Raw genomic sequence first — 27,374 nt, 5'->3', positions numbered from 1 at the left:
AACTATTTTATGTCAAGTCAGTACTTATATTCCCCACACACTGTTTCCAGCTTTTCTGTGCACATAATGCAAATGAAATGCGAAGCTGCAGCTTTCAACTATATAGTTTTTTGAATGTGACGGCTAACTACTAAAATTGGTACCTGAATGCAGGGCAGTGGAATGTAAAATACATCGTTTTAAATGGATTAACCGAAACAAACAAACAAACCTAAAGCCACTCTGATCACTTCATTCAAATTGTTATAAAGCATGTAAAAGATTTTGCTAGATTGTCAGAATGTAAGTAGGAAATAACTAATGCAGACTTCAGTAAGAATACACTATAAAGTAAAGAACTTTGTGTTCAGTACTTTTTGCAAAATACCATAGAACACCTTTTCTGGCAGTAAGAGCAATTTCCTTCACTTTTGGCAAGCTCAGCCAAAATTTTGCTAATATTAAACTTCAGACAGTGTTATAGCACCAGACATTTTAATTAACTACTTATTTTTCCCAAATAATTTGGCTGAGTGAACAGAGCTCATTTTAAAAAGAGCTAAGATTATCATGTGCAAGAAGAAATACAGTCCCTCATTCTAGAAGAATTAGTAGGTCATCGTAAATAACATCTGCATGCTTACTGTAAATCATTTTGGTGGCAGAAGGTACTGCCATGCAGTCTGATCAACATTATCAATGAAGCACAGCCAATTATTTTGATATGTTTTTATGACAGATTGCTGTTATTAGTCAACATTAGGATGTTTGATGTTGTTGCATAGGGCTGCCATTCCCCAAACTTCTTTTGTACACAGAATCACACACAGGGAATCACTGGACGGCTTGGGTTGGAAGGGACCTTAAAGACCACCCTGTTCTAACCCCCTGCCATGGGCAGGGACACCTCCCACCAGACCAGGTTGCCCAAAGCCCCATCCAGCTTGGCCTTTAACGCCTCCAGGGATGGGGCATCCACAGCTTCTCCAGGCAACCTGTGCCAGTGCCTCACCACACTCTGAATGAAGAATTTATTCCAAATAGCTAATCTTAATCTCCTCTCTTTTAGTTTAAATCCATTAATCCCTGTCCTATCACTACAGTCCCTGACAAAGAGTCCCTCCCCAGCCTTCCTGTAGGCCCCCTTTTAGGAACTGGCAGGCCGCTCTAATGCCTCCCTGGGGCCTTCTCTTCTCCAGGCTGAACAACCACAATTCCCTCAGCCTGTTCTCACAGGAGAGGTGCTCCAGAAAAAGAAGTGTTTCTGCAAATATTAAATTTAGGTGAGAAACAGGGACAAGGGTTTTCTTTCACTTGCATCATGTAACGTTCAACTTCAAGCCACATTTTCACTTGATTGCAAGTAATCTGTAACAAGTTTTGAAATTATACAACCTAAGTTGTATAGATATCATTTTCACTTTCCATCATCAGCATCTGCAAACAGAAACTCAAACAACATTTATTCTTTTCATGATGCAACACTGAACCAAACTTGCCCTTCCTGCTGACCTGGAATAGCCAAAAGCAAGATTTCCCTTTCCTTCAAGAAAATGGATTATTTTCTTGAAATGACCAGGCACAGTTGCTTTATCTACAGACCAGTGCCAAGGGGCTGCAGTAATTCTAGTCATGGTCCTGTCACTGCTGTTGCATCAATTCTGGTGCAGATTGCAGTTTCCAATCTGGGGAACAGGACAACTCTGCACCCCTTGAAAGACCTTCTTGGATTTGCAGGACCAACAACTATGTTTCGAGGGATCCCTGTAGGCAAAATGAGAAATGAAGTATACAGAAAAAAAAATTGGTAGGCAATAAGCAGAAAACAGAAACATATGCTACAAGACACTGCTGCGTAGACTGCCCTAGGGTTGGCAAACTGGAGGACATACCTGTGAAAGTGTGAAGGCAGAAATAGAGTCTCAAACACTAAGGCTGGATTTCTTATTGAGATTTATGTCACTGCACATTCATCTTCCATTTCATTTTCCATGGTATCTCATGTTTTGAGTAAATAAATGAATTACTGCCCCCTGATACTTGTTTTTACATATCCCATTCATCCAATGCCAATCATGGTTGTGAACAGCCCGTCTCTGAGAAGGCAGATGTGGTGCCCACCTCTCATCCAAATATTTTTTCCACTAAAAGCAATGCATCTAATAGCTACTCAATATTGAATTCCCCTAACACTATGAAAACCTCCCGTAACTCAAACAGAAATTAATCATCTGAGAGGATATTCCTGCTGCACCACCCAGATCTCACTTTTCCCTCTTCCATTACAAATATTACATTTCCACATTTCAACTCAGTAACCACTGTCACAGATTTCTAACTCAGAAGCAGAAATAAAGACAGTTTAAAACATAAATCGCGAGGAAAGTAACAACCCATGTACTTCTTCCCTATGCTCCCAACAGTGGCCTTTCCCTATTCAATAGTGATCCATTCCCATTCACCTTAAATTAGATTCTGCACAAACCTTTTGCTCAAAAAGCTACTTTGGATAGGATCCATTGTTTCAGCAACTTAGCCCCATACCCAAGTTGGTGCAAAGGCCAGCCCCTTTATAAGGCAGCCACACCCCAAAATACAGCAGACCATTGCAGCAGTGAAAGCCATGCTCTGCCCTAACCTGCAGCTGAATGTGGTCCCTCCAGCACCCCTTCCAAATTCTTGCTCTGGCCCTACATAGCCCAAGGAGCAGCCAGGGTAAGGTGTTCCTCTGCCACCAACAGCAGGAGAGACACTCATCCATTTCAGAGGTCAGCTCTGAAGCTAACACAGGTTTTTAATATTTGGAAGATGTCTCCACCCTCAGAGACCTTGCATTATCAGGAGAAACAATCAGATGGAGTCAACTGAGCCAGATTAGCACAGTGCTGAATTTGTTAATCATGGTACAGGGGAAGCAAAGAAAAAAAAAGAACTGACAGGCATAAAGATACAGTCTACGTAACCCCTGAGGACCTCCTTTACTCTAATTTTCCTAGTGACTGTGAAAGAAAATGAGTTCATGAGCTAACTTTCAAGTAGTACTGAATGGTCTGAGCCCATGACCTGAGAAACAATACAGGGAAAGCGAGAGTCCCTGGCCACTGTCTGAATACCTCTGACAAGGTACCTTGATATGGGGTAACAGAGCCTTCACCTGAGCAAGGAGCCAGGCCCTCTGGTCAATCTTTTCAAACCAGAACGAGGGATGAGATGAGATGAGATGCAGAGAAGAAAATAGTGTAAACATATGGGGTTCCCTCGTATGGTGGTGCTACAAATGATAAATAACAATAACATCAGTCATTTCTAGATTAAGTGCAGGGATGTGCAATGAAATCAAACCAAAAGGGACAAGAGAAGCAAAGTATTCAGAAATACTTGGGCATGGATCAACAAGTTAATAAATTGGCCTAGCAACGTTGTACAAAGGTTCTTCACAAAGCATCTCTGACAAACTGAACTTGCTAGGGATAATCCGTATTATCCCATCTCCTGTAACTGCACTTTGTCCCTAAACTGACATCATCCCTTCCTCTGTTACTGATTTATCTTGAGCCATCCCTCTGTACAGAGATGCAAAATAGTGCTAGCAGGATTAAATCAAGTTACCTGCTTTTCAGTAAGCTATTAACAAAGCTTCTCTATTCTCTAGGGAGAATAAATACTGTCAGTTTGATTGCTACAACAGCAGCTTTTCTTGCTCAGTAGTATGCTTACAGAGATGACTTTTTTGGCTGAAAAGTTAATCACAGAAGACTTTATTACTTTGTATACCAGAGAATGATAAAGACAACTAGTGGAATGATTACATTATATTATAATTTCACACAGTAACCCATTGTCAAGGGCATAGAAATGCTCTGGAAGTACTTTGAATTCAAAACGTGCTGTATATTTCTCAAAGGACTGTCAGGGCTTTCCTGTATTGATGACTCCATGTCTACAACCCATCAGCACACCATGACTCCAGCCCAGGCACACACGCATTGCTGCCTCCACTCCAGCTCCATGCAGAGCTGCTGCAGGCACCTTTGCATCAAGTTCTCAGACCAGGGAGCACTGCTGGTCATGCTGTAGACGCACTCAGGTCTGTCAGAACAAGGACATTCCAGGGGACATCTAATCAGCTTGGTCTCAAAGCTGAGACCAAAGCCTCTGCTAAAAGGGGAGCCTGGGAAGAAGACAAAAAGGGAGAAAATGCAAGGAATGCTGCCAGGATGGGGGAAATCCACCTGTGAAATAATCTAGAATCATTTTATTAGGGAAACTCACCACAGTTGAGGAAGGAGCTGTTACTGAATGCAGGCAGGAAAGAGCACACACACTGGAACCTATAGCCAACATCTACTCATATTTAATGGTACGAATATCAAGTGATTTTCAGTTTAAATAGCTAACTGTCCTTAGACTCACATGAATTCCTCAGACCAGCTGTGGACTGGGGGCTTTACATTGCTGTACACAAGGACCATACAATTTTCATGACTTTAGCTGGGAGAAGTAAGCCTGACAGTCTGCAGTACAATCAGAAACCAGAGACATCAGACAATTATTTCTGGAGCCACCACAGGAAAGAGGTGTTCTATCTGACTGGGCAAAAATTAAAATGAAAAATAAAATAAATAAAGACTTATTTAATTTTATCTCTAATCCTCGCTAAAACCCTACACTCACGTACCACCTCCTGTCTTAGGTGAAGGAAATGCATTCCCTGTTTATTTTATTTTTATTTCAACAGTAGCTGGCAAAAGAGAAAAATAAATAATAAATAGCAATAAAATATCAATCACAACGACAGGCTTGTAACCCACTCCATAACCACAAACTGGACATTTAGTGTGGAAGCTGTTTGGCACAGAAGGACGCAAGAAGAGGCAGATAAAAATCTGCATCTGTCTACAGCAAAGATGCATCTCCACTTCACTACATTTCAAGTACAATGCCTTCAGGATACACACAAAGACTACTCAGAATAATGGATCTGTAGACTGCCCTGCATGATGGATTTGCTGAATTTCTTACTTAAAATCTGCATGAAACATGGTGACAGGTTTGTATGGAGGTCAAATTGGAGATTTCATTTGAGAATTCTGTTTGCACTTTTTGCAGTTCAAAAGCACAAAGGTTTGAAGTTCCAAAGGTCTGAAGTTTCAAGTATGCACACGTACATACTTGAATATATCCGATTTAAGGGAAAATATATTCAGCATACATTGTGTGAACATGTGGCCAGCCTACACATCCAGCCAGGCTGGCATATCTGATAATTATACGCATATAGACAGGTAAAAGTGCTTGGCCTGTGAACTGAGGCGAATGTGGCCAACCTGTGAAAAATCTAAGAAGAGCTTTTGAAATCCAACCTAAATTCAGCTCAGACCAATTAGGTCTGATGGACTCAGGAAACAGTGTTTTTTAGCGGTTTTCTTAACTCAGCAATGAAAAGGAAAGACAGTAGTAGTTCTTGGACTGTCTGTATGATAAATCCACATGCATATGTTTCACTGTAATAGTCACTTATCTGAATTAGTAAATTTAGTTAAGCGAATATTGGATTTCAACTCTGCAGGAATGAAGATTTCTATTTTCCATAAAAAAAAATCCAGTATTACACCTCACCATGCACATTGTTACAAAAATGCAAGTTAATTAACAAAAAAATACTCTGATAGTTTAAAAAAATAAATTCATAGAATAATTAAGAATCATTAACAATAAGTAAGAATAAGTAAGAACCATTAAGATCATCTGTTCCAGCCATCCCCCTACCACCAATATCACCCACTAAACCTCATCCTTAAGCACCACACCTGACCTTTCCTTGAACGGACGGACGGACGGACGGTGACTCCACCACCTCCCTGGGCAACCTGTTTCAATGCCTGACTACTTCTGAGAATAAATGTCTCCTCATTTCCAACCTGAACCTTCCCTGGTGCAGCTTGAGGCTATTTCCTCTTGTCCTATCACTAGTTACCTGTGAGAAGACGATGACCCCCAGCTCCCCATGCCTTCCTTTCAGGTAGCTGTAGAGAGCAATAAGGTCTCTCCCGAGCCTCCTCTTCTCCAGACTGAACAACCCCAGTTCCCTTAGCCCCTCCTCACAGGGCTTGTGCTCCAGGCTCTTTACCATCTTCACAGCCCTTCTCTGGACACACGCCAGGGCCTCAATGTCCTTCTTGTAGCGAGGGTCCCAAAGCTGAACACAATACTCAAGGTGCAGCCTCACCAGAGTTGAGTACACAGGGATGATCACCCCCCCTGGTCCTGCTGGCTACACTATTCCTGATACAAGCCAGGATGACACTGACCTTCTTGGCCACCTGGGCACACTGCCAGCTTGTGTTCAGGTGAGCATTAACCAACACCCTCAGATCATTTTCCTCTGCACAGCTTTTGAGACACTCTGCCCCAGGCCTGTAGCATTGCATGGGGTTGTTTTGGCCAAAGAGCAGGACCCGGCACTTAGCTATGTTGAACCTCATCCCATTGGCCTCTACCCTTCAATTCAACCTGTCCAGGTCCCTCTGCAGGGCCTTCCTATCCTCATGCAGATCAGCATTTCCCCCCAACTTGGCATCAGTTACAGACTTGCCAAGGGTGCACTCAATTCCCTCATCCAAGTAATCAATAAAGATATTAAAGAGGATGGGCCCCAACACTGACCCCAGGGGAACACCATCATGACCGGTTGCCAGCTGGATTTCCCTCTGTTCACCACCACTCTGGGCCTGGCTGTCCAGCCAGCTTTTAACCCAGCAAAGCATGTTCCTGTCCAAACCATGGGCTTCCAGCTTCTCCAGGAGAAGATTGTGGGAGGCTGTCAAAAGCCTTGCTGAAGTCTAGGTAGACTACATCAACAGCCTTTCCCTCATCTACCTGGTCATAGAAGAAGATGACATTGGTCAGGCAGGACTTGACTTTCATGAACCCATGCTGGCTGGGCCTGATCCCTGTGTTGTTCTGCATATGCTGTGTGATTGCATTCAAAATGACCTGTTCCATCACCTTTCCTGGCACCAAGGTCAGGCTGACAGGCTGGTAGTTCCCTGGACCCTCCTTATGACCCTTCTTACAGATGGGTGTCACATTAGCAAGTCTCCAGTCCTCCACGACCTCTCCAGGTGACCATGACCACTGATAGATGATGGAAAGCAGCTTGCCAATCACATCCACTAGGTCCCTCAGCACCCTCAGGTGGATCCCATCTGGCCCCATGGACTTGTGACTGTCCAGGTGGAGTAGCAGGTCTCCAACTGTTACCACCTGAATCACAGTGGATTTATTTTGTTCCCTGTCTCAGACTTTTCACAGGCCAAATTTCAAATTCCAAGGATGTTAATCCATAAATAAGATCCAAGTTGAAATAAACATTTAGGAGATATGCTTGTGCTCTATTTTTTCTAGGTTTTAATTATCATTTTACTACCTTATCTAGAAATCAACACCAAGTGCTCTATCAAATTCTGGTGAAAAAGTCCCAGAACGATATCTGTAGCCACAATGAACTTGATTTTCCAGTGTCAAAAAAGGAATGTTGGTATCAACATTCAAATTGTCTATTCTCATCATACATAACAAGATTTAATTTATCAATTGTCAAATTATCCAATAAAGTCATTAAGATGAAAAACATGCTCCCTCTATAACAGATGCAAATCATATCAGGTCATATTAAATGGGCTATTAAAAACATGTGGATGAATACTAGCTCAATGATTGTAAAACCTGTTTTTGCTTCTACAGCAAAAAATATTTACTGTTTTATATTAAAGGGGTTTAAAAAAACACCCAAGAAACAAAATAGAATCCCCTGCACTGTTTATATTTAATGATTAGAATTGCAACTGGTAAACTGGGTGCCTGGATTCTGTCTTTTAGACTCAAGCTGGCTTCAGAAAGGTCACAAAAGCATCTAAACTGATGATCCAAAAATGAAAACAAAAAATTATCTTCTAAAAGTTTCTTTCTCAGTAAGAAAGTCTGGAATTTGGAGTTTTTGACCTTCTAAGCAGAGTTTTTGCTGATCAGTTCCTCTTTCCTCGGCTGGTCCTCCTCCTCTTGCATACTTCACACTTGCTCTTAATTTCCGTTCTGCGTTCACATGGTTGTACTTGAAGTCTTTCTTGTTTTTCAGCTTTTGTTTATGAACCACTACCAGGCAGAAGTTCTTTCAGATTAAGGGGGTGGAAATCTGCCTTCTTATCATTTAGCGCATAAGCTCCTATGCAGATGGCCTGTTCTCAATTTTTTGAGGCTTTCCCATTTTGAAATACAATTATATAAGATTTAAAAAAAAAAAATTAAAAAAAAAATAATACAAAAAAAAGACAAACTAGAACACAAACCTCACAGACTTTCTGCTCATCTCCACAGCTCACAATTCAACTTCCCATTGTTCTACCCAATGTTATTTTTGGACTCCAAATCTACCAGAGAATGTTTTACTGTCTACCAAAACTACACTAAAATTACCAATACTTCTTGTCTCTTAGTGACACGTGCTGAAAAAGTATCTGCCATCTACCATTCAGGTATACCAGAATTTTACTATTTAGTACTATTAAAAAAATACTATTTTCTCCCCTCATGCCCATAAATGTGAACCCAGATCAGCTGGTTTTGTTCATAACTTTATTATAAATAAAGTTATTTTACATTAACCTTTACTTTTTATTTCTACTATTCCCGATCAGTGCATGCCTTGTAATATTTCTACACCATATTTGCCTGCCAATTCACGATATTTCTGGTAAAGCAGTGAAAATCTATTTGCATACCAATGAAAATTGTTTTAGTTCTTCTGTTTTGCTGTCAAGGTTCTTGTGCATTAGTGAACGAAGCATTTCAGTTACTCCTCGCTGACCTTATCCAATTTTCTAGCTGGATTACATACATTGTCCAACTACAGCTCCAATCCACATTAAATTGTACTTCTTCCCTCCGTTCCACACTCTAACCCCCAGTTGTGTCTTTATCCTTTACTAAATAAGGCAATCTTAAATGCTATGGAGACACAGATAAGCTTATCTAACCACATTTTGCATTTAAAAATGAACTGATTTACTGGACGCATGTGGTTGAACTCAGTAGCTAGAGATAATATTGATCGTTTCTCATCACCAAGCCCTTCTGCACTTTATGAATAGTACTTCTCATCATCTCATACCTCATTTTTATTCATACACTGAAGGAGAAAATAAACCATTCTACTTTTTTTCAAACATAGGCATTGAACTGAAGTCAAATGACTATAATAAAATAATAATAGAAGAAATCTTTAGCTGTACAGTACAGACCCCTATCAAAAGCTTCTTTATCTTACTCCAGCTTCAAGTTCAGCCAGTGATATGGATAGATATGTCTGTTCCCTTAAACTTTCAGTAGCTAATATTTTAAAAATCTTTAGTTTGAATGATTTCAAACAGAATTGAGGAATTTGGCAACAAGCGTTACAATTTTCATTTTAATTAGCCTTACTTTAGGATTACTTTTCAAAAGAAATATATAAATTTAGTAAAATACAAATACTGTATTTGTATCTTTCAAACACATACATATATAAATATAAATATGTATATATATGTACACATATAAACACATATATATATATTTGTGCTATAATAGCACATGTAGATATTTGTGCTAGCAATACAAATGGTAGCAGCTAAATACATAGCTGCTGAAAAGTATGTATAGGACATTATATGTTTCCAAAACCGATACTCCCAGAATAGACTGACAAGAAGATTTCAAAAACTATGTTATCTGTCAACAGAGTGAGTGGAAGGGATCTCCTGTGTCCTCACACTTGTTGCCTGCCACCCAAGGTAACCGTGTCCTAAACACCCTTTCACTGAATCAACAAAGACCAAAGACGTGTACCCTGCATTCAGGCATGTAATTTGGGGTTGGAATTACTGAGACAGCATAGCCCCAAGAATAATATAACTTTCAAGGACAGGTGGCCATTTAGGAAGTGTGTCTGCGTACTGTTCTGTGATGGCACAACTCACTATTTCATGAATGCCATTTCAAAGCCTGGATCTCTTGTCATATTTTAATTCAGATTTTGGGTCCAACTGTAATGCTCCTACTTTGTTCATAAGTCATGCAAAACTGATGGTAAGAAAGACTCAGGTGCTGTCATTTCAGACAAGTGAATCGTTTGGAAGTAGGGAGGCCTGGGATGGTTTGCTACAGGAAGAAATTAAGGATCTACTTATGGATAAACAGAATAGGAAGCTATTGTTGCTTACATTTCCTTCTGTGCAGCTTCTTTGAAAGTGAATTTAACAAAGTGAAAGCCACTGTAAACATCAGTAAGATCATTAAGTATGTGATGTTTATCTTTACACTTTTTTTTTGGTTTTTATCACAACAGATCAGATTTACCCAAATTCTTCAAAGTATCTTGAGTTGCCACAAAAACGTACATCACATAAAGAGATAAATAGTGCTCTGTAAGGAACCTTAAACTTTTTATACTATTTCCTTCCCTAATCTAACCACTCATTTTACATTGGCCTCTTCCCTGCTCCACCATTTTCCTCCTGCCACAGGGAGTTCTGAGCTATTCCACAGCATCTATAAGCTGTCAACCCCTGCCTACATTTTTCACACTTTATAAAACCAAGTTCAAGAAGAACCTGTCAAAAACGTCAAATGCAATTATTCCCTTTCTCATATCACTTCATTTCTCTACCTATGCATCTACTTGAGCTTCAGGTCTGCATTTACAAAAAAGTGTTACACAGAGCTGTCCTGTATTTTGTACAGGAGGACATGATCACAGGAGAATCACCTACTTTAACTCTCAATGTCTTGTAATCTCTGTACCTTCTGATAGGATGTTCCTGTTCAAAATTTTGAAAGCTATACCATTGCCGCTGTCTTAACCGAGTTGAAAACTTTGCAAATTCATCAGTTTCTTTTCTTTATTAACTGTAAGAGATAAACCAAGCTATTATCATAGCTTTTTTACTTCTCTCCACAGTTACCTTGTTCAGGACCCAGCCTAACCACTCTGTTGCCATCAACAACAGAACCACCATCGACTTGGAAGGAGATGGGACTTCTCACCAGGCCATAGGCTGGCCATGCCTCCTATAAATTTGCTGCATGGCATCACACATTCTTTGGACACTTTTTGCAAGCCTGGTGCCAAGGACTACCACCAAAGCTGTATTCACAGCCTTCAGTCAACCAGAACAAATCAGTTGTTTCCGACTTACAAGTGTTCAAAAAGACTTCCCAGAGAAGAAGGGAGCTTCTTTTACATCTAAGGCACAGCTTTGACTCTTACCTACTTAAGATACTGAACCTCTGAAATTTTCCAAAGCCTCTCACTGAGTGGCTCTCAGAGTTAGAAGGATGCTCTTCTGCAGAAGGGGAGAAAAGGAGAAAGAGAGTGAATCATGCCACAGCCAGCTATTTCCTTTATGGAGCAGAAATAGATTTAGATGACAGAAAAATACATAGAAATGGTAAAATTGGAGGAGAGAGCTATCTCCCTTGGCTGACTGTTTCTAACTCCAGCCTCTCCCTGGACAGTGGGAACAGCTCTGTGGCAGCTGGTCTCCACTCATCTGCCTGGGGGTGCAAGTTGCAACCAGGGCAGTACACGGAGGTTGGCACAAGGACTGAAGCACGTAGAGCAGTCTAAAGTTGGCAATTAAAGGCAGGATACATGCTTCAATCCAAAACTGCCTGGAGTCAGGAGGAAGGGGCTTGTCCAAACACTCAAAAAAATGAAAAAAAAAACAAACCAAAAACATTTGAAAATTTCTTCAATCCCTTTTCCAAGATCAAGCCAAACATATTTTATCACAGATGCTGTAGCATATGAAAATTGACTGTAAAACAAACAAACAAACAAAAAACCACAAAACTTGCAACATCCTGCCCCTCAGACCAAATTACAGTTGCTCAAGGCCTAGTGGGAGCTGAGCTCTTTTGGAACAGCAGTGGAGCTTTTGCTACGGAGCAACACTTCAAGGAGTTTCAGAATCCCTCCATCATCTCTCCCATTTTAACTGATCAATGGGAGAATAAAATGGGAGTTGAACTGTGAGATTCCCAGTTTCCTGACAGCATGTGGCCCACTTCCAGTCCTGGATACGCTCAAGATATCGAGCACACAATCTTATCAAAGAGAGGATTTTCTGAATCGCTCTTAAGACCTGCCGACACATCCATCTGCGTAAGCAACTGTCGATGCCAGATCAGAAATGCACTTCTGCTTGTATGTCAAGTCTTGATGAGTACATTTATCGGCTCTTAAAACCTGTGATAAATAAAGGATAGAGAGCATGTTCTGGTGCCTGAGGAGACGTTCTCACTACTGTCCCCGTTACAACTTCCACCAGGAAACAGTAGTAGTAAATAGTCCCAAGAGACGCATCCATGCTCGATTTGAAGACAGAAAAGTTATGGTCCTGCCGTGAGCACTGCTATCCTGTCAAGGCAAAAGCTGACCTATTATTTCTCAGAGAAGTATTTCTGAGTCGCGATTCAGGTAAGTAGACAGTGGATGCACACAAAGACCATTACAAGGCACTATCCTTTCCCTCTGTCCAAAGCAAATATTGCAAACTCAGTCCTAGAAGTAAAGCAGTGCTAGCTGGGGCAGTAATGTATAGGAATCCAGTGCAACTATCAGTCTGCTGAAAACCCTGTGATGCCTCTAATAGCCAGGTCTCCAGTTTTGACTTCTTCCCACAAATACCTCTTCAACAGTAATTAAAATATAAAGTACCTAAGGCACTGAAGTACAGTATCTTCTTTCTTTTTTAGTGTGTGTTGAAATACTAGATGGTGAACAAAACAAGTGGAGGGCTTTTACAAGTAGCATCTGCACACTGATATGTCAAAAAGATTCTGCCTTTCAAATGCTAGAAATAAATGAAACTGGGTCACAATAAGCGATCATATCCCATGTTTAATCTCTGCTCTGTTCTCTGAAGGTGTCCTCCTACTGCTGAGCTTAAAAGGAGAAAGGTCTTTTCAGCTCTCAATAGAAGGCTCCTCTTGAAGGCTACATTTTTCTCAATTAAATAAAAATCTGGTAATGTTAACCAGCAATTTATGGTAAAATGCCAATTCCTTACTTGAAGGACTATCATCAATTAAGTGCAAAGTAAATACTTACTAAATTAGTTGTTTCAATTGGATTAATAGTTGCTTAGACACATTGTATATTACAGCAGCAGTTGCTGCAGAATTTGGACAAAAGAGTCTTAATAACTGCAGATTTATTCTATGTTCCAGCTTCCGATGCAGTTATTTAGGCTTTAAGCTCCTTACATGATTAAGTCTAAAACATTTTGTATTCTTCACCTGATAAAACTCCTATCAAAGTCAAGGAGAGAATAATTGTAGATGGTCCTGTTCTAATTTGTCTTCAAATGACATCTAAGTCAATAACAATAGTAAACAAAAAAAAAAAAACAAAAACAAAAACAAAAACAAAAAAAAAAAAAAAAAAAAAAAAACAAAAAACCACAACATAATTCTTAATAAACTGAAAACATTAGATTCAGATTAGAAAAAAAATAATAATTCCTTGCATGTATACTTATCACATTCACTTCATGGCTGCAAAAAATGATGGCAGAAATAGTTTATTTGCTGATGTATCAGTGTTTTTTTTCTATTTTAACCCAGTTCTCTTTCTTTTCCCCTGCTATTACCTTTGCATTTCTCTCTCAATGTGCTTCCCCTTTCCTAACTTTTCAAAGACTCCCTGCCTTTTTCTCAGTTTCCATTCCTTATTTTACTCTCCCCCGAGGTTTCCTTATTCTCTCTTAATTCATTTCATCGTATAGGGGACTATTTCCATCTCTAATTATACCTTTAAATCTATTTGATTTGAAGAACTTTTATTTATTTTTTAATCAAAGACTATCACAGCTTCTTTAAACGAAGGAATCTGACAATGCTTCAGAACACAGACTAACTCACACTGGTCCTGAGACTTGCTGGATTTCAGCCAAGTTTCCAGCAGAGTCAGCTTATCAAACCTTGATCCAACCCCTCTTTGCTGGGGTCTGCTAAGCACGCTCAAGGAATACAGCAGAATTGAAACAGAAAACCAGAGCTTCAAATGCTTAGTGATGGCTGCAAAAACAGCAAGAATGGGTTCTTGCTGCTGAAGAATACTAGACTCAGGAAATACAAGACAGAAAAATAAGAGAAGAATAGATGAGAAAGATAAGTAGGAGAAATATTCCAATTTGCAGAGCTTTCCCCACCCGTTTGTATTTAAGACAATCAGAACTTTGTTTCTTTCATTCCTCTCTTCCCCTCAATTTCAAATAAAATTTCCTCCTGGTATATGTAAATGCAACTTTTATCATCCTAAACCATTTCTCAGTGCAGCTTTAAAAAACAAGTGTTGTAATTTGCAATTTTTTGACTAAATCAAAATCCAGTAAGGAAAAATAACTGCTCCAAAATCTGCACATATACTTTCCTGCTGCACTCTACCTCTGCTTTGGTCCATGTCAAAACTCAAAATAACCTTACACTTCCATGGTTAATTAATGAAGAAAAGCAAGTTCAAATTTGGCAGCCTTAGCTAATCCTTTGTTTCACTGACAAGCAACAAAAGCCTTTTATCTTCTCTACCTTAACAACAATCATCATTTTATCTGTCTTGTTCTTTTAGAAGCTTGTATAGCACTCATTTATCTGCGTGAACACAAACAGACGAAACAACCTTCTTGTGTCTGGATTATCATCCTTGAGGTTTTGTAATTGTATTGCACTAAGTGAAGCGTAAGCACCATGAGGGCAATTTATGGTAAATACATAGCAGCCCTGAACCATGTCTCCCAATCTATTGTGCCTTTTATGTTCAAGGCTGTGTCAAAGATGAAGAAGAGAGGTTTATGGCAACCTTGGCAAATCTCTCTCTTGATTTTGGGGGCTAGGGAGAATGACTCTGCATAGTCTACGCATCTCTTTTAAAGCAGGGGAATGCACTCACCAAAATGCTTGCTATAGGTCCCTAAAATCACATTAGAAGATATCCTTCTCATCCTTTTCTCCAGCCTACCAGCAAACCTTCCTACTTCAAAATAAGCAACAGACTTTATGTTCTCTCACTCCTCACCTTCTGAAATGAGAGCTACCTGTTCTTTGACAAGATGCACAACAGAAACATTTGCAGAGGATGCCAAGCTTCTTAAAATGCTTAAGAATTGTGGCACCAGGATTTTGGGAATCCTTTCCTTGGCTAATGACCACATATGTGTTGCTGTGCTTTTGCCAGGTAATGGGCTCCCCTGCAACAGAATCAAGCTTACAAATCCCATGGAGCATTTGGGCTGAACTTGGAGTTTGCAGCAACATTTGATGAGCTGCAAGGTTCTTGGTTCTGCACCATTTTTGGAAACTGTTCTAATTAGCAGTCCACAGGCATGGGACACTGAGCTTTGCACTCCAGGAACAATTTAATCTTAAAATCTCTAGAAAGAAAAAAATGGATGTTAAAATCCTACTTACATCTAAAAAGGCCTATCATCTGAGTTCTCAACTGCTAATACCACATTAAAGCTGTCTCTTTTGTCTGAAGAGGCTTAATAACAAAATAGCTCTGTTCAATTTCCTTCTCCAGATCAAGCTGTCATTGTTTAAAACACCTTTTTTTTTTTTTTCCTATGCACAGGAAATAAAGCTAATTCAATACTTTTTTTTTGGTTGTTTTTTATGTTTTCTCTTATTTTCTCCATCACAGACTGACAGATAAGAGTAATGAGCTCTTTCAGAGATTAACACCTGATTAATGTTTTTAAGATTCTTGGAAGTAACTCAAACGTCTAATGCAATATAGGTTCTATCCTTTCCCCTTCTCAGGCCTTAGCCAATATGAAGGAGAAATAAATCTCATACTGCAACACGGTATAAAAATGAAATTGGATGCAAGACTAAAATACCACCAGCATCATTTTTGTTACACGATGCATTGTTTTCTTATGTATTCTACTGTCAGGCACTTGAGCTTCAGCTACAGCACTTGTGAGAACAAAGAAAACAACTTGTAACTTGCAAACTGGTATTTAGCTCTGAAGCAAAAGACACACAAGCTAACTCTGTAGCACTTAAAAAGAAAAAAAAAAAAAAGAGAGAGAGAGGGAGAGAGAGAATTTGGTCACACTGCATTCTCAGTCATACTGGATAAATTAAGATCTAACTCAGGTGCTACTACAAATACACAGTGGCTCTCATGACCTCCTAAATAGCTGAATCTCAGCAGTATTAATTTGACCTTACAAAACAAGTAGGGTTTAACTGTTTATTCAGGTCCAAAAGGGTTTATATACAAAACTAGGTGCTAACACAAAGAACACACTTTATTTAAAAAAATGTAAGACTGTAACACTGAATTTGTTTCTTTCACAAATCTCATTTGTATTTAAACAGGTGTATTATTTTCTGTAAACTGCTATCTTGGTGGAATTGTAAAAATTGAAATTAAGAATTGAACAAAGATTTTTCTTGGTTTTGTTTTTACCCAGCATGCACGAACAGCAAAATGCAAGCATTGAGTCCTGAAATCCTTTGCTTTACAGAAGATCCATTTCAACAGGACTTGCCAGCATGTAACTGTACTTGTATTAGCTCAGCAGGACAGAAAACAGGCTGAACAAAATTTCCGGCCAGTCTATGTAATGCCACAGTGGTTTAGCTGTGCACACACACCTACATACCTACAGGAACGCTCAGCACAATCACACAAATACCAACAGAACAGGAGAGAAAAAGGTGGATAAAACATGTTCATCTGCTCTTTACCATAATATATATATATATATAAAAAAAAGCAGAATCAAACTTGACTAACAAAAGTCAAACTCAAAACCAAAAAAAAAAAATCTAGGTGACATTGTCTATAAACACTTAAACTGGCAAATGCATTGCCACAACTTTTTATGGATTCCTTCAGTCTTCTCAGTTTGAAGAAAAGTGTGTAATTTGGAAGGCAAACATTATGAAGCTATTAACTACTAAGATGCCTCTCTGACTTAGGAAATCTTTGAGCCATATATTACTGGAAGGTGAAAAAGTGTATCAAAGCAGCATCACTGTGCAGATATATGTTTTCAAAAGTATCCCATACTGGCACAGCCAAGACCAGACGCTGGTGAATGACCCTCTGGTCTCACCTAGTGTGACTGTCTGTCATGTTCACCTTTACGAAGTGCCACTGAGCTCTGCATCTCCTACAGATTTATGACATTTCTGTAACATTATGATATTACTTTCGTTTGGCATGAATAAAAAATCCACATAACCCAAATCACCCACACATCTCACTTGAAAATGCGATCTTGACAAGACCTCTGAAATATTATTCAAGAAGGAGACCATTTTATGATAGCTCTGCTGAATAATTACATGACAAAGACATACAGAAAATGTCTAGTACAAAATCCTAAACCCCATATACAATCTGAACTATTAATAATAGGATCATCACAGCCCTATAAATCTTTTTAACCTGATGAACCTGTATCTGAATTAAGACACTGAGGCTCTTTCAATTAATATCAGAAGAACATTAGAAAAAATAAATACAACATATAACTTGGCTATACAGACCACTCATTTTTCAGTAAGCTAGGTGTGTTTTGTCATTGTTGGAGTTAGCTGGCAGCTGTGTTTCAGTGAGCTGACAGGTAGCTAATTCCTTCTAAAAGCTTAGAAGTTAATAACTCTCAAATAAATTGCGGAAGAGCTTGTGCCTGTGGTTTGGAAAGTGCTGTCATGCAGGTGACAAGGCTATGATGGAAGGGAACTGTAATTTTCTCATGTGCCAACTGAGGCTTTTCTACTGCCTTTCTCCTGACCATACGGTAACATAGAACTGTTTTTGAGGGAAAACTCCACATTGTGCAAACTCTCTAAACGCTGGTTTCTTCACTGCATGTTGGAGATAAGAAGTGGGATGGGATATGAGGTTCCTCAGGAAGCGAGAGGACAGCATTATGAGGAATAACTGCAGTTAGCAGGGGTGCTGCATCTATACAGTTAATCTGGAGATGGGGGAATGCAGCAAGAACACTTCCCCACCACCAACCACAGTGCCTGTAGCACTGCGACTAAAAGTGGAAAACGATTCAGAAGATCGTGTGTGTGTGTGTGTGACAGGTCCTATTTTGCTAGACCAGTCTGTTAGTCTCACTCACCAGAGCAAAGCCTATGGGACCAGACCATCAAAAAGAGCTTTTCAGCAACTTAGAACTAAGGTTCACAACTGGAGATGCTTGAAATAAAGTCCAGGTGGCATTGGATACCCTCAACATGTTAGAAGCTCCATGAGGAGTTTTTATACTCAGCGCTTTTTATAATTATGTCAGAGATGTCTTCAACAGGATATATAAAAGCAGGGATTGCTTGAAAGCTGAAGTGGTGATTGTCAGATAGGCATAGCCCATTCAACAGCAAGACAGAACTGTTTCAGATCCACCCGCACAATTTTTACAGCTTCTCCTGAAGGTATAAAACCTCTCACAAATTAATCAGGTTCTAAAATGAAACATGATTTCTTAGAAAACTGTTCAATGTAACAAAAATGCTTTGAGTCAAATTTCTCAATATTAAAAGTTCCATCCTGTATTAAAATTTCATTTTAGAAAACATTTAAAATGCAGGGATAAAAGATAAATTAAAATAGACACAGAAAAAAATCATTATTTTTTATGCATTTGAATTTAAATCATATAACTGAGAGAGATCAATTAACACTATGATTTTCCAAAATTAATAAAAATTTTAGCCTCAGAAAGCAAGCAGGGAATATGACACTACTACATGCAGTTCAGCAAGACAGTGTAGAAGTTAGAGAGATGTACAAGCACTGCCACACAAACACGTTTCATTGATCTAATTATAGATGCATCATCATAAAACAGAAAGGCAATGTTCACAACATATCTATTAAGCATTTCTACAACCCTGATAACCATTAACCCTGAAAGTGTAATAGAAAAAGGAAAGGAAAAGTGCTACAGCTACAGAACAGCCTGTAAAAATAAGCAGCTCTATGAGGTTTAAAAAGAAAAGAGAATAGGAAAAAACAGAATTGTAAATAAATTAACAGCATTTAATTACACATCTGAAGCAGTGCCTACAACATCTACAGAAGTCTATGTGCTTCTAAAGCATATACAGTTTGCTTAGTAGAAAAGCTGAACTGGATTCTTACTAAACTGCATAATCTGGATTCCAAAGGGCACTGCATTCAACCTTCTGTTTCTAGGCATCAGTACAGATTTAGTATAATTTTAGATAATGTCTTTGGTCTCAAAAACTTCAAAAACTGAGTCTTGTTTGAGGCATAACAATACAAATGGCTGTTTTATCTTCAAAGTGATGCTTAAAAGGTTTCAATAATAGAAACATCCAGCTAAAGCAGATGAGACTGCAGTGACAGAAATATCACCACGTCCTCTCTGCTTTGTGCAGTGTCATTTCTCATGCACTTCAGACTGTAAAAAGACTGCCAATGCATCTATTACAGGATCATATGAATACACATATTTATCCATGAAGTACAAAGACACTTCTCTATGTCTGTTTTAACATTGACAGAATAAACAGAATATTAAATTGTTGTTTTTCATCCTTCAGTTATAGTGCACTGTGATTTAAAAAGAGGAATTTAAACACAATATTCCATTTCCAGTTGAGGAGTGGTTTTACCCAGTTTTAATGATTTAACTCTTTAAAACATGGGAAACATAATCAGTTATTTTTTAATGTAAAGGGTAAAAGACTATTAATACTCACTTGACAAGCTAATGATGCAAAAGAAAGGCTGCAGAGAATAAAAAGTAAAGCTGAATAACCTGTGACACATTCTTTCCCAAAAGCATGAAGAGCCTAAATCATTACTTACACATCCCACTTGTAACAGTCTATTATACAATTACTTTCCAACATAACTGAAAAAAAAACCAGCAGTTTTGCCTTCAGATCTCTTTACTAACTACGACATGCCACACCTAACAGAGATAAACGTGAAGCAAATAAATCCATTTTATGGACTTTATTTAAATGAGAATCACAGAATCACAGAATCACAGAATTTTCTAGGTTGGAAGAGACCTCAAGGTCATCGAGTCCAACCTCCAACCTAACGCTAACAGCCCTCCACTAAACCATATCCCTAAGCTCTACATCTAAGCGTCTTTTGAAGACTTCCAGGGATGGTGACTCCACCACTTCCCTGGGCAGCCTGTTCCAATGCCTCACAACCCTTTCTGTAAAGAAGTTCTTCCTAACATCTAACCTAAAACTCCCCTGGCTCAACTTAAGCCCATTCCCCCTCGTCCTGTCACCAGGCACGTGGGAGAACAGGCCAACCCCCACCTCGCTACAGCCTCCTTTAAGGTATCTGTAAAGAGCAATAAGGTCACCCCTGAGCCTCCTCTTCTCCAGGCTGAACAAGCCCAGCTCCCTCAGCCGCTCCTCGTAGGACTTGTTCTCCAGGCCCCTCACCAGCTTCGTCGCCCTTCTCTGCACCCGCTCAAGCACCTCGATGTCCTTCTTGTAGCGAGGGGCCCAAAACTGAACACAGTACTCGAGGTGCGGCCTCACCAGAGCTGAGTACAGGGGGACGATCACCTCCCTAGCCCTGCTGGTCACGCTGTTCCTAATACAAGCCAGGATGCCGTTGGCCTTCTTGGCCACCTGAGCACACTGCTGGCTCATATTCAGCCGACTGTCCACCATCACTCCCAGGTCCTTCTCTGCCTGGCAGCTTTCCAACCATTCCTCTCCCAGCCTGTAGCTCTGCTTGGGGTTATTGCGCCCCAGGTGCAGGACCCGGCACTTGGCCTTGTTAAACTTCATGCAGTTGACCTCAGCCCATCGGTCCAGCCTATCCAGATCCTCCTGCAGAGCTTTCCTACCCTCAAGCAGATCGACACACGCACCTAACTTGGTGTCATCTGCAAACTTACTGAGGGTGCACTCAATGCCCTCGTCCAGATCATCGATGAAGATATTAAAGAGGACCGGCCCCAGCACCGAGCCCTGGGGGACGCCACTAGTGACTGGCCTCCAACTGGACTTGGCTCCATTCACCACGACTCTTTGGGCCCGGCTATCCAGCCAGTTTCTAACCCAACGAAGCGTGCGTTCCCTGACACAATGGTGATAATCCTTCTTAAGGGAAAATAGAAACACTGTCATGTAATCCTTGCTCAACCAAAAACATCAGAGGAATTGGCTTGAAGATATCACTTCCAGTAAAACCCTTTGGCTTCGGTAATCTGTATGTCATGTTTTCTGTAATGCCAAATATCTGCTCTTGCTTTCATCACTTAAAAGAGGTAGAAAACCTCTGAGTCTAGGAGCAGCGTCCTGGCATGAAGCTGGTGTGATGGAGGAGTCAGACCTGTAATTGCTTTACCACAGTGATACATCTGCTTAAAGAAACGTACATCTACTTTAAAGAACCCTAATTAGTTTCACACACAGAATTTAATACTCCCCTTTCCTACACAGCACTATGTGAGGCTGTCTTTGACACAACCACTTGTAAGTGAATATAACTCAATAATTAACATCTATAACTTTTAATATGAAAAAGTAACATCTCTTAAACATTGGTTTGTTATATCCAGATAGACAGCAAGACATATGAAGAGCAGTCCCTTGGTTTGTTCAGCCCCAAGCAGAGCAGGCTGAGGAGAGGCCTCATGGCGGCCTGCAGCTCCCTCACGAGGGGAGCGGAGGGGCAGGCGCTGAGCTCTGCTCTCTGGGGACAGTGACAGGACCTGAGGGAACGGCATGGAGCTGGGACAGGGGAGGGTCAGGCTGGGGGTTAGGGAAAGGGTCTGCACCCAGAGGGTGGTCGGGCACTGGGACAGGCTCCCCAGGGCAGTGGTCAGAGCACCGAGCCTGCTGGAGTTCAAGAAGCATTTGGACAGCGCTCTCAGACACATGGTCTGTTTTTTCGGGTGATCCTGTGTTGAGCCAGGAGTTGGACCCAATGATCGTTGTGGGTCCCTTATAACTCAGGGACGTATTAATTTCTGCCGATAAGCATAGTTTAAAAAAAAAAAAACAAAAACACACACACACAAAAACAGAAACGAAAACAAACAACAGCAACAAAAAATGGCTACTGGCACTCCTTTGTGTATGTAAAACTCAACATAACTATACAGCATCTTTACAATAAAATGAAGGGAAACATACTTTCAGCTTCAGAAACAAAGAGAAAAAATAGTATTTTAATTCCTGGTATAAATTTAACCACTGCAATTGAAATACCAAATGAACTTTCAGCACCACCTGCCCTTCATCTGGCAGTTGAATCTACAGCATTCAAGTCAGACTTTAGTGACAGAAAAGTTTGTGTGACTTTTCGCTGCACATCATACTAAAAGGCAGATGGGAGTGCAAAGGGTGAATACCTCTCGGTACTTGCTGCTTGGTTCACTTTCCTTGATATTCACTCCATGCATACGCTCCATGAACTGCTCCAAGCGTGAGAGCTCCTCCCTTTCTCTCTAAGCTCATTTGTGCTGGCCATAATGAATCGTTCAGTTATACTTGTGCAAAGGAGTTTTCCCTTCCCTGTGTGCCCTACCTCCCACCTTTTTCCTTTGTGTAACATTTGAATATAAGTTACACTAGGTATATATGCAAAAAAAAAACAGGGGCACAAAGAGATGAAAATCTATGTCACAGCATGAATTTTGATGAAGCCAATGCTCTAGCTATGGTGCAAGTTGTTAATAACCCCGGTCTGGCAGCAGCTCAAGACAGGTGCATTTGAAAGGGAAAACTCAAGACAGTTGTATCAAGAACAGGCAGGACAGCCTGCTACCTGGTGGAACAGGAAAGGTGGCTGGGAGCAGAAAATGTGAGCAGAAGCATTAGCAGTGCCAATAGATTATTCTTGTTATTTGGTGAAGACCTAACTACTTGAAGAAGCTTACCCAGACACCCATTTCAAGAGAAAAATAAAATATTTTATTGTCCAAAAGTAACATGCTCAACTTCATAAACACCTGGCTCATGAAATTGTTGGTAACAACATGGGCAAATGAAACCTGAGTGATATTTAGTGATGAATGTATGTGCTTTCAGGTAATTCTATGTGCTAAGAATGGTTCTGGCTTTCAATTTGAGAAGGGGTATTTGGAAGCAATCCTGTGGAAAGGGAAGACTGTAGAAATATTCTAATGTTGAAGCCATAGAGCATGAATATCAAAAAGCTAGCAAGAGACAGGGCTTTATTTTGTACTGGGAAATACTGATCAGCTGGTTGACAGGCAGGAATTCTGTGGAGTCTCATCCAGTTGACCACTGAAAACTGCCACATCATATTTGTCTAAGCTTTGCTACAACACTTCTCCCATCTTCCCATTCATAATCATGAACAATTGATAAGAGAATGCTTGAAACAACATAGTTATACTAACTAATGGTATCATCTCGCCCCGTCTCTTGGTGAAATCTGCATGTGAGTCAGGGAGTGCTTCAGTAAGGGAGGAAGGACAACACAGAAGGAAACCCTAACTCACATAATGATGTACTTCTCTGGAATGAATGACATTATGCTGAGCTAATCATGCAAAGTTCTGTCACTGCCAGTTTTAAGCAGACCTCACCTATTCCTGGGTCACCAACACAACTGAACTTTGGAAATTGCCTGGACTACCAAACCTGCTTTTACTGGACAAGATACTTTACAAGAAAACAAACAAACAAAACCAAACAAACAAAACCAAACAAAAGCAAAACCATCTCCCCATCTCTCCTAATTCTACATTTCGTTATATTTGAGCCCCTCACTACAAGAAGGATATGAAGGTGTTTGAGTGAGTCCAGAGAAAGGCAACAAAGCTGGTGAGGGGTCTGGAGAACAAGTCTTACGAGGAGTGGCTGAGAGAGTTGGGATTGTTCGGTCTGGAAAAGAGGAGGCACAGGGGTGACCTTATCACTCTAGGTACCTTAAAGGAGGCTGTAGAGAGGTGGGGGTTGGTCTATTCTCCCATGTGCCTGGCAACAGGACGAGGTGGAATGGGTTAAAGTTGCGCCAGGGGAGGTTTAGGTTGGATATTAGGAAGAACTTTACTGAAAGGGTTGTTAGGCATTGGAATGGGCTGCCCAGGGAAGTGGCTGAGTCACCATTCCTGGAGGTCTTTAAAAGACATTTAGATGTAGAGCTTAGTGATAGGGTTCAGTGGAGGACTTGTTAGATCAGAAGTTGGACTCGGTGATCTTGGAGGTCATAGACAAAATGGTTCATAGACAAAATGCAAACTGCACATCAAGACTCAACTACAATGGAGCTGACAGTTGGGATGTAACATCCAGAAAAGTAGACCCTGTGAAAAATTGTAATACCAGTTCAGTTTAGCTTATCCCTTTCAATATCTGACTGCATTCTCCTCTCTCATATCCCTTTCATCTCCCCTCTCTCTCACTCTATCTGTTGAGCAATCCTTAACCTGCATTCTTTGGTAGCTTTAACCTACTCACCAACATGCAGTTGATATAAGCTTTAGTACCAGTCTGTGACAAACAGAGCAGTGCATTTTGCAATTTCTCACAGAAATTATTCACAGATCATGAATTTCCACTCTACAATGAACAGCATTAATCTGAAGCTTTTTTATTTTCACTTCACAAGTTGTAGCCCAAGGATTCCTTTACATTTTTCTTGTGCTGGTCTCCCAAGGTAGACTGCCATCATACACTTTTGCCTTCTAACAAATGAGGCAGAATATAGGAAAAAATATGGTGCTCCCTGGGGTACTGGAATCAAGTCCTACACACTGCTACAGCCCTCCCCTCACAGTATGAAATCATTTTTTTCCTATTTGATCATAAGTCCACCAGGGGAGATTTTAGGCAAATTAGAGCCTCACACGTTGAATCACCAGTAGACATATCACAGACCTCAAAGTCTACTATCTCCTGAGGATCAAATACTTACTGCTCTTCCAAGTGCAGCCAGCTGCAAATGTAAGCTGACACACCGAGGCAAACTCTGAATTTGCAGAAACCTGCTGTCCAAGGCATGAGGGTAAAGCACAGTGCTCAGCACAAAAGCCTATACAGGCAGGTGGGTGAACTGTCAAATGCAGAACAATAAGCTAAAAAAAGAACTTTAAAATATGGTAGGAATGTAGCCAACAATGAGCATTAAGACCTAAGAGATATGAACCTACATTTATGTTGCTCACTGGAAATATGTTGGCTACATTAAGAATAAATTAATGGACACAGAAATTTGTCAAAAAAAAAACAAACACACATTAAGGAGGGCACTCCACTAGTGAAGCACAGAAGTAGTGAGGACATAATTCAATACTTTGGTGGGTGATGAAAGAGACAGATGTTTCCATCTGCAGCTTCCTGCTAAAAAGGTAAAGCTGTATCATGCAAAAATCACAGAGAGAAATGTTCTTGGGAGTTTTTCTGGGTGCTAGCCATACGTGAATCTTGGGAGGTTAATCTTCATTGTTCTGTATCTCACAGAGCAAAAAGTCTCAGATTTTTCAGGAAGTTTTATCATCGTTTCTTGTTACTAAAATCTCCAGCAACATACCTTCTTTTTCTTGAGATGGTGCTATGAAACCACATCTTACTCAGCAGTCAGGCAGCTCACATATTGACTTCAAGCATTGCTACAGTGCCAGGCAGAACATCACTTCTAAGCCCGTAAGATGCCTTACACCTGAAGCCTCAAAGAAGCCAAGGGGCTTGTAAAAACACCTAATAACCAATGGAGGCAGTAATGGGTTGGATTTTACAACGGTCTAACACACAAACACATCAAAGGGATATTAATTTACCTTGGCCTTGTAGTACTCCTTGACTTCAGGCTGAATGGAATCAAAGTCACCACTGATGTAATCAGGCAAGAAGCTGAAAGGTAAGCAACAAAATGAAAAATTAATCCAACTTACTACTTTTTTTTTTTTCTCCTCAAGAGTGCTAAAGGGTACAAGCATTAATCTCTCAAAGGAACAGGAGACAGTTAAAAGCATGTTAAAATGCAAGTTGACACAAAGTAAGGTAACAGGCAAACGAAAACTGTCCCTTCTTTGCTGAGGGAGCTACGCATCCTTTAGATGTTTACACGGCTCCCCAGGTCAGTAAGGCAAGACTTGTATCTGCATGTTTCTAGGAAGAGAACTTGTCCCCTCAAATATCTTTCAAGCATATCACACAGCAAACTATTTGAAAAAGATTATCTTTGTGCTGTACATAAGCCTTGGCAGGTATCATTTGTCAGATGACAATGATAGCTTCTGAATAGCTGAGAGGTCACAAATGAGGCACTTCTCCCCTTTTTCCTTTCATTCCTCCTATTTATTTATTTATTTATTTATTAAAAATCACTGAACAAGTTGAATTCAATGCAGCGTATCCGGTTTCATGCAGCAATTCCAAATATTGCAGCCTGAAGTCACAGGCAAATAATAACAATGGCTTAAGTGAGACTGCAGAGCCCTGAAAGATGGTATACAGGGGTCTTTTGTTGCAAAAAATCTATGTTTTTAATCAAAGGCCCTAAATTGGTCACCTTCAGTTTCAGAACATGATAAACATTAAGAGCTTTTGTGGGCTGTCAGAGTACTGTAACTAGCTTGTTCAATTTAGCATGCGAGAATGTGGTACGTTTTTCTACCTATACAAAGTTTTTGAAGTTTGCTAATCACTTGTCACAAGGAAATGTATTCAATGTGGTTCTTATTCTCCTGGTGATTTACTGCATTAAAAATCTGATGAATAAGTAAAGTAGGATTAGTCTGTTTTGCCACTGTGATATGCTCCAATCCACTATGAATGATGTTCATTTTCTTCCTTTCTTTCCTTCTTTTATTCCTGTGCTAAAAAGAACACAGGATTGCTAATACATTAGATGACTGATTCAACAAGGTACCCACATTTGTTCCAAAGATTTGTATTTCAGTCATTACTGATGCCAACCACTTCTGTTCTTTTCTTCTCTTATTAGAAATCCTCTCTCCAGAACACGGAAACCAAATGCTCAGGGATTTTTAAGTCATACCTTGGATGTACAAAATATATATAAAATTGATTTAAAATCCCAACTATCATTTGTAAAGTAATATTGCTGCAAATAACATAGAAAATGCAATGTTGTGATATTTATCTCAACTTGTTTGCTTTTTTTTTTTTTTTAATTGTAGAATGCTTAGAAATATTTACTGCAGAAATTCTTATAAAATGTGCAATGAAACTTCAACTGCACTACAGAAAGAACAATTTAAGAATACTCTGAGGAAAAGAACAACAATACCCCAAAATAGAGCTTTCCATCTCGCCCAGTTCTTGTAGTTTCAAGCAGCAGCTATGAAGACAGGTGTTTCAATAGCTGAGGCTCAATTGAGTTT

At 39.9% G+C, this 27,374-nt stretch overlaps 1 protein-coding gene across 8 annotated transcripts in view; it reads right to left on the bottom strand.

Moving 5' to 3' along the window:
• The window catches only part of TPK1 (thiamin pyrophosphokinase 1), a 308,925-nt gene that overhangs the window by 139,743 nt on the left and 141,808 nt on the right, over positions 1–27,374 (bottom strand). For 6 of the 8 annotated variants that reach the window (XM_084507747.1, XM_084507749.1, XM_084507751.1 and 3 more), the window contains one exon: positions 25,806–25,878. In XM_084507747.1, coding sequence (XP_084363873.1) covers positions 25,806–25,878 — 73 coding nt within the window. Of the gene's footprint in view, positions 1–25,805; positions 25,919–27,374 lie in introns of all 8 variants that reach the window. The other 2 variants (XM_084507750.1, XM_084507748.1) reach the window with 1 other exon arrangement.

The sequence above is a fragment of the Aythya ferina genome, assembly GCF_964211825.1.
Source record: "Aythya ferina genome assembly, chromosome: 2".
Classification (NCBI taxonomy): domain Eukaryota; kingdom Metazoa; phylum Chordata; class Aves; order Anseriformes; family Anatidae; genus Aythya; species Aythya ferina.
This window is presented reverse-complemented; position numbering and strand designations above follow the sequence as displayed.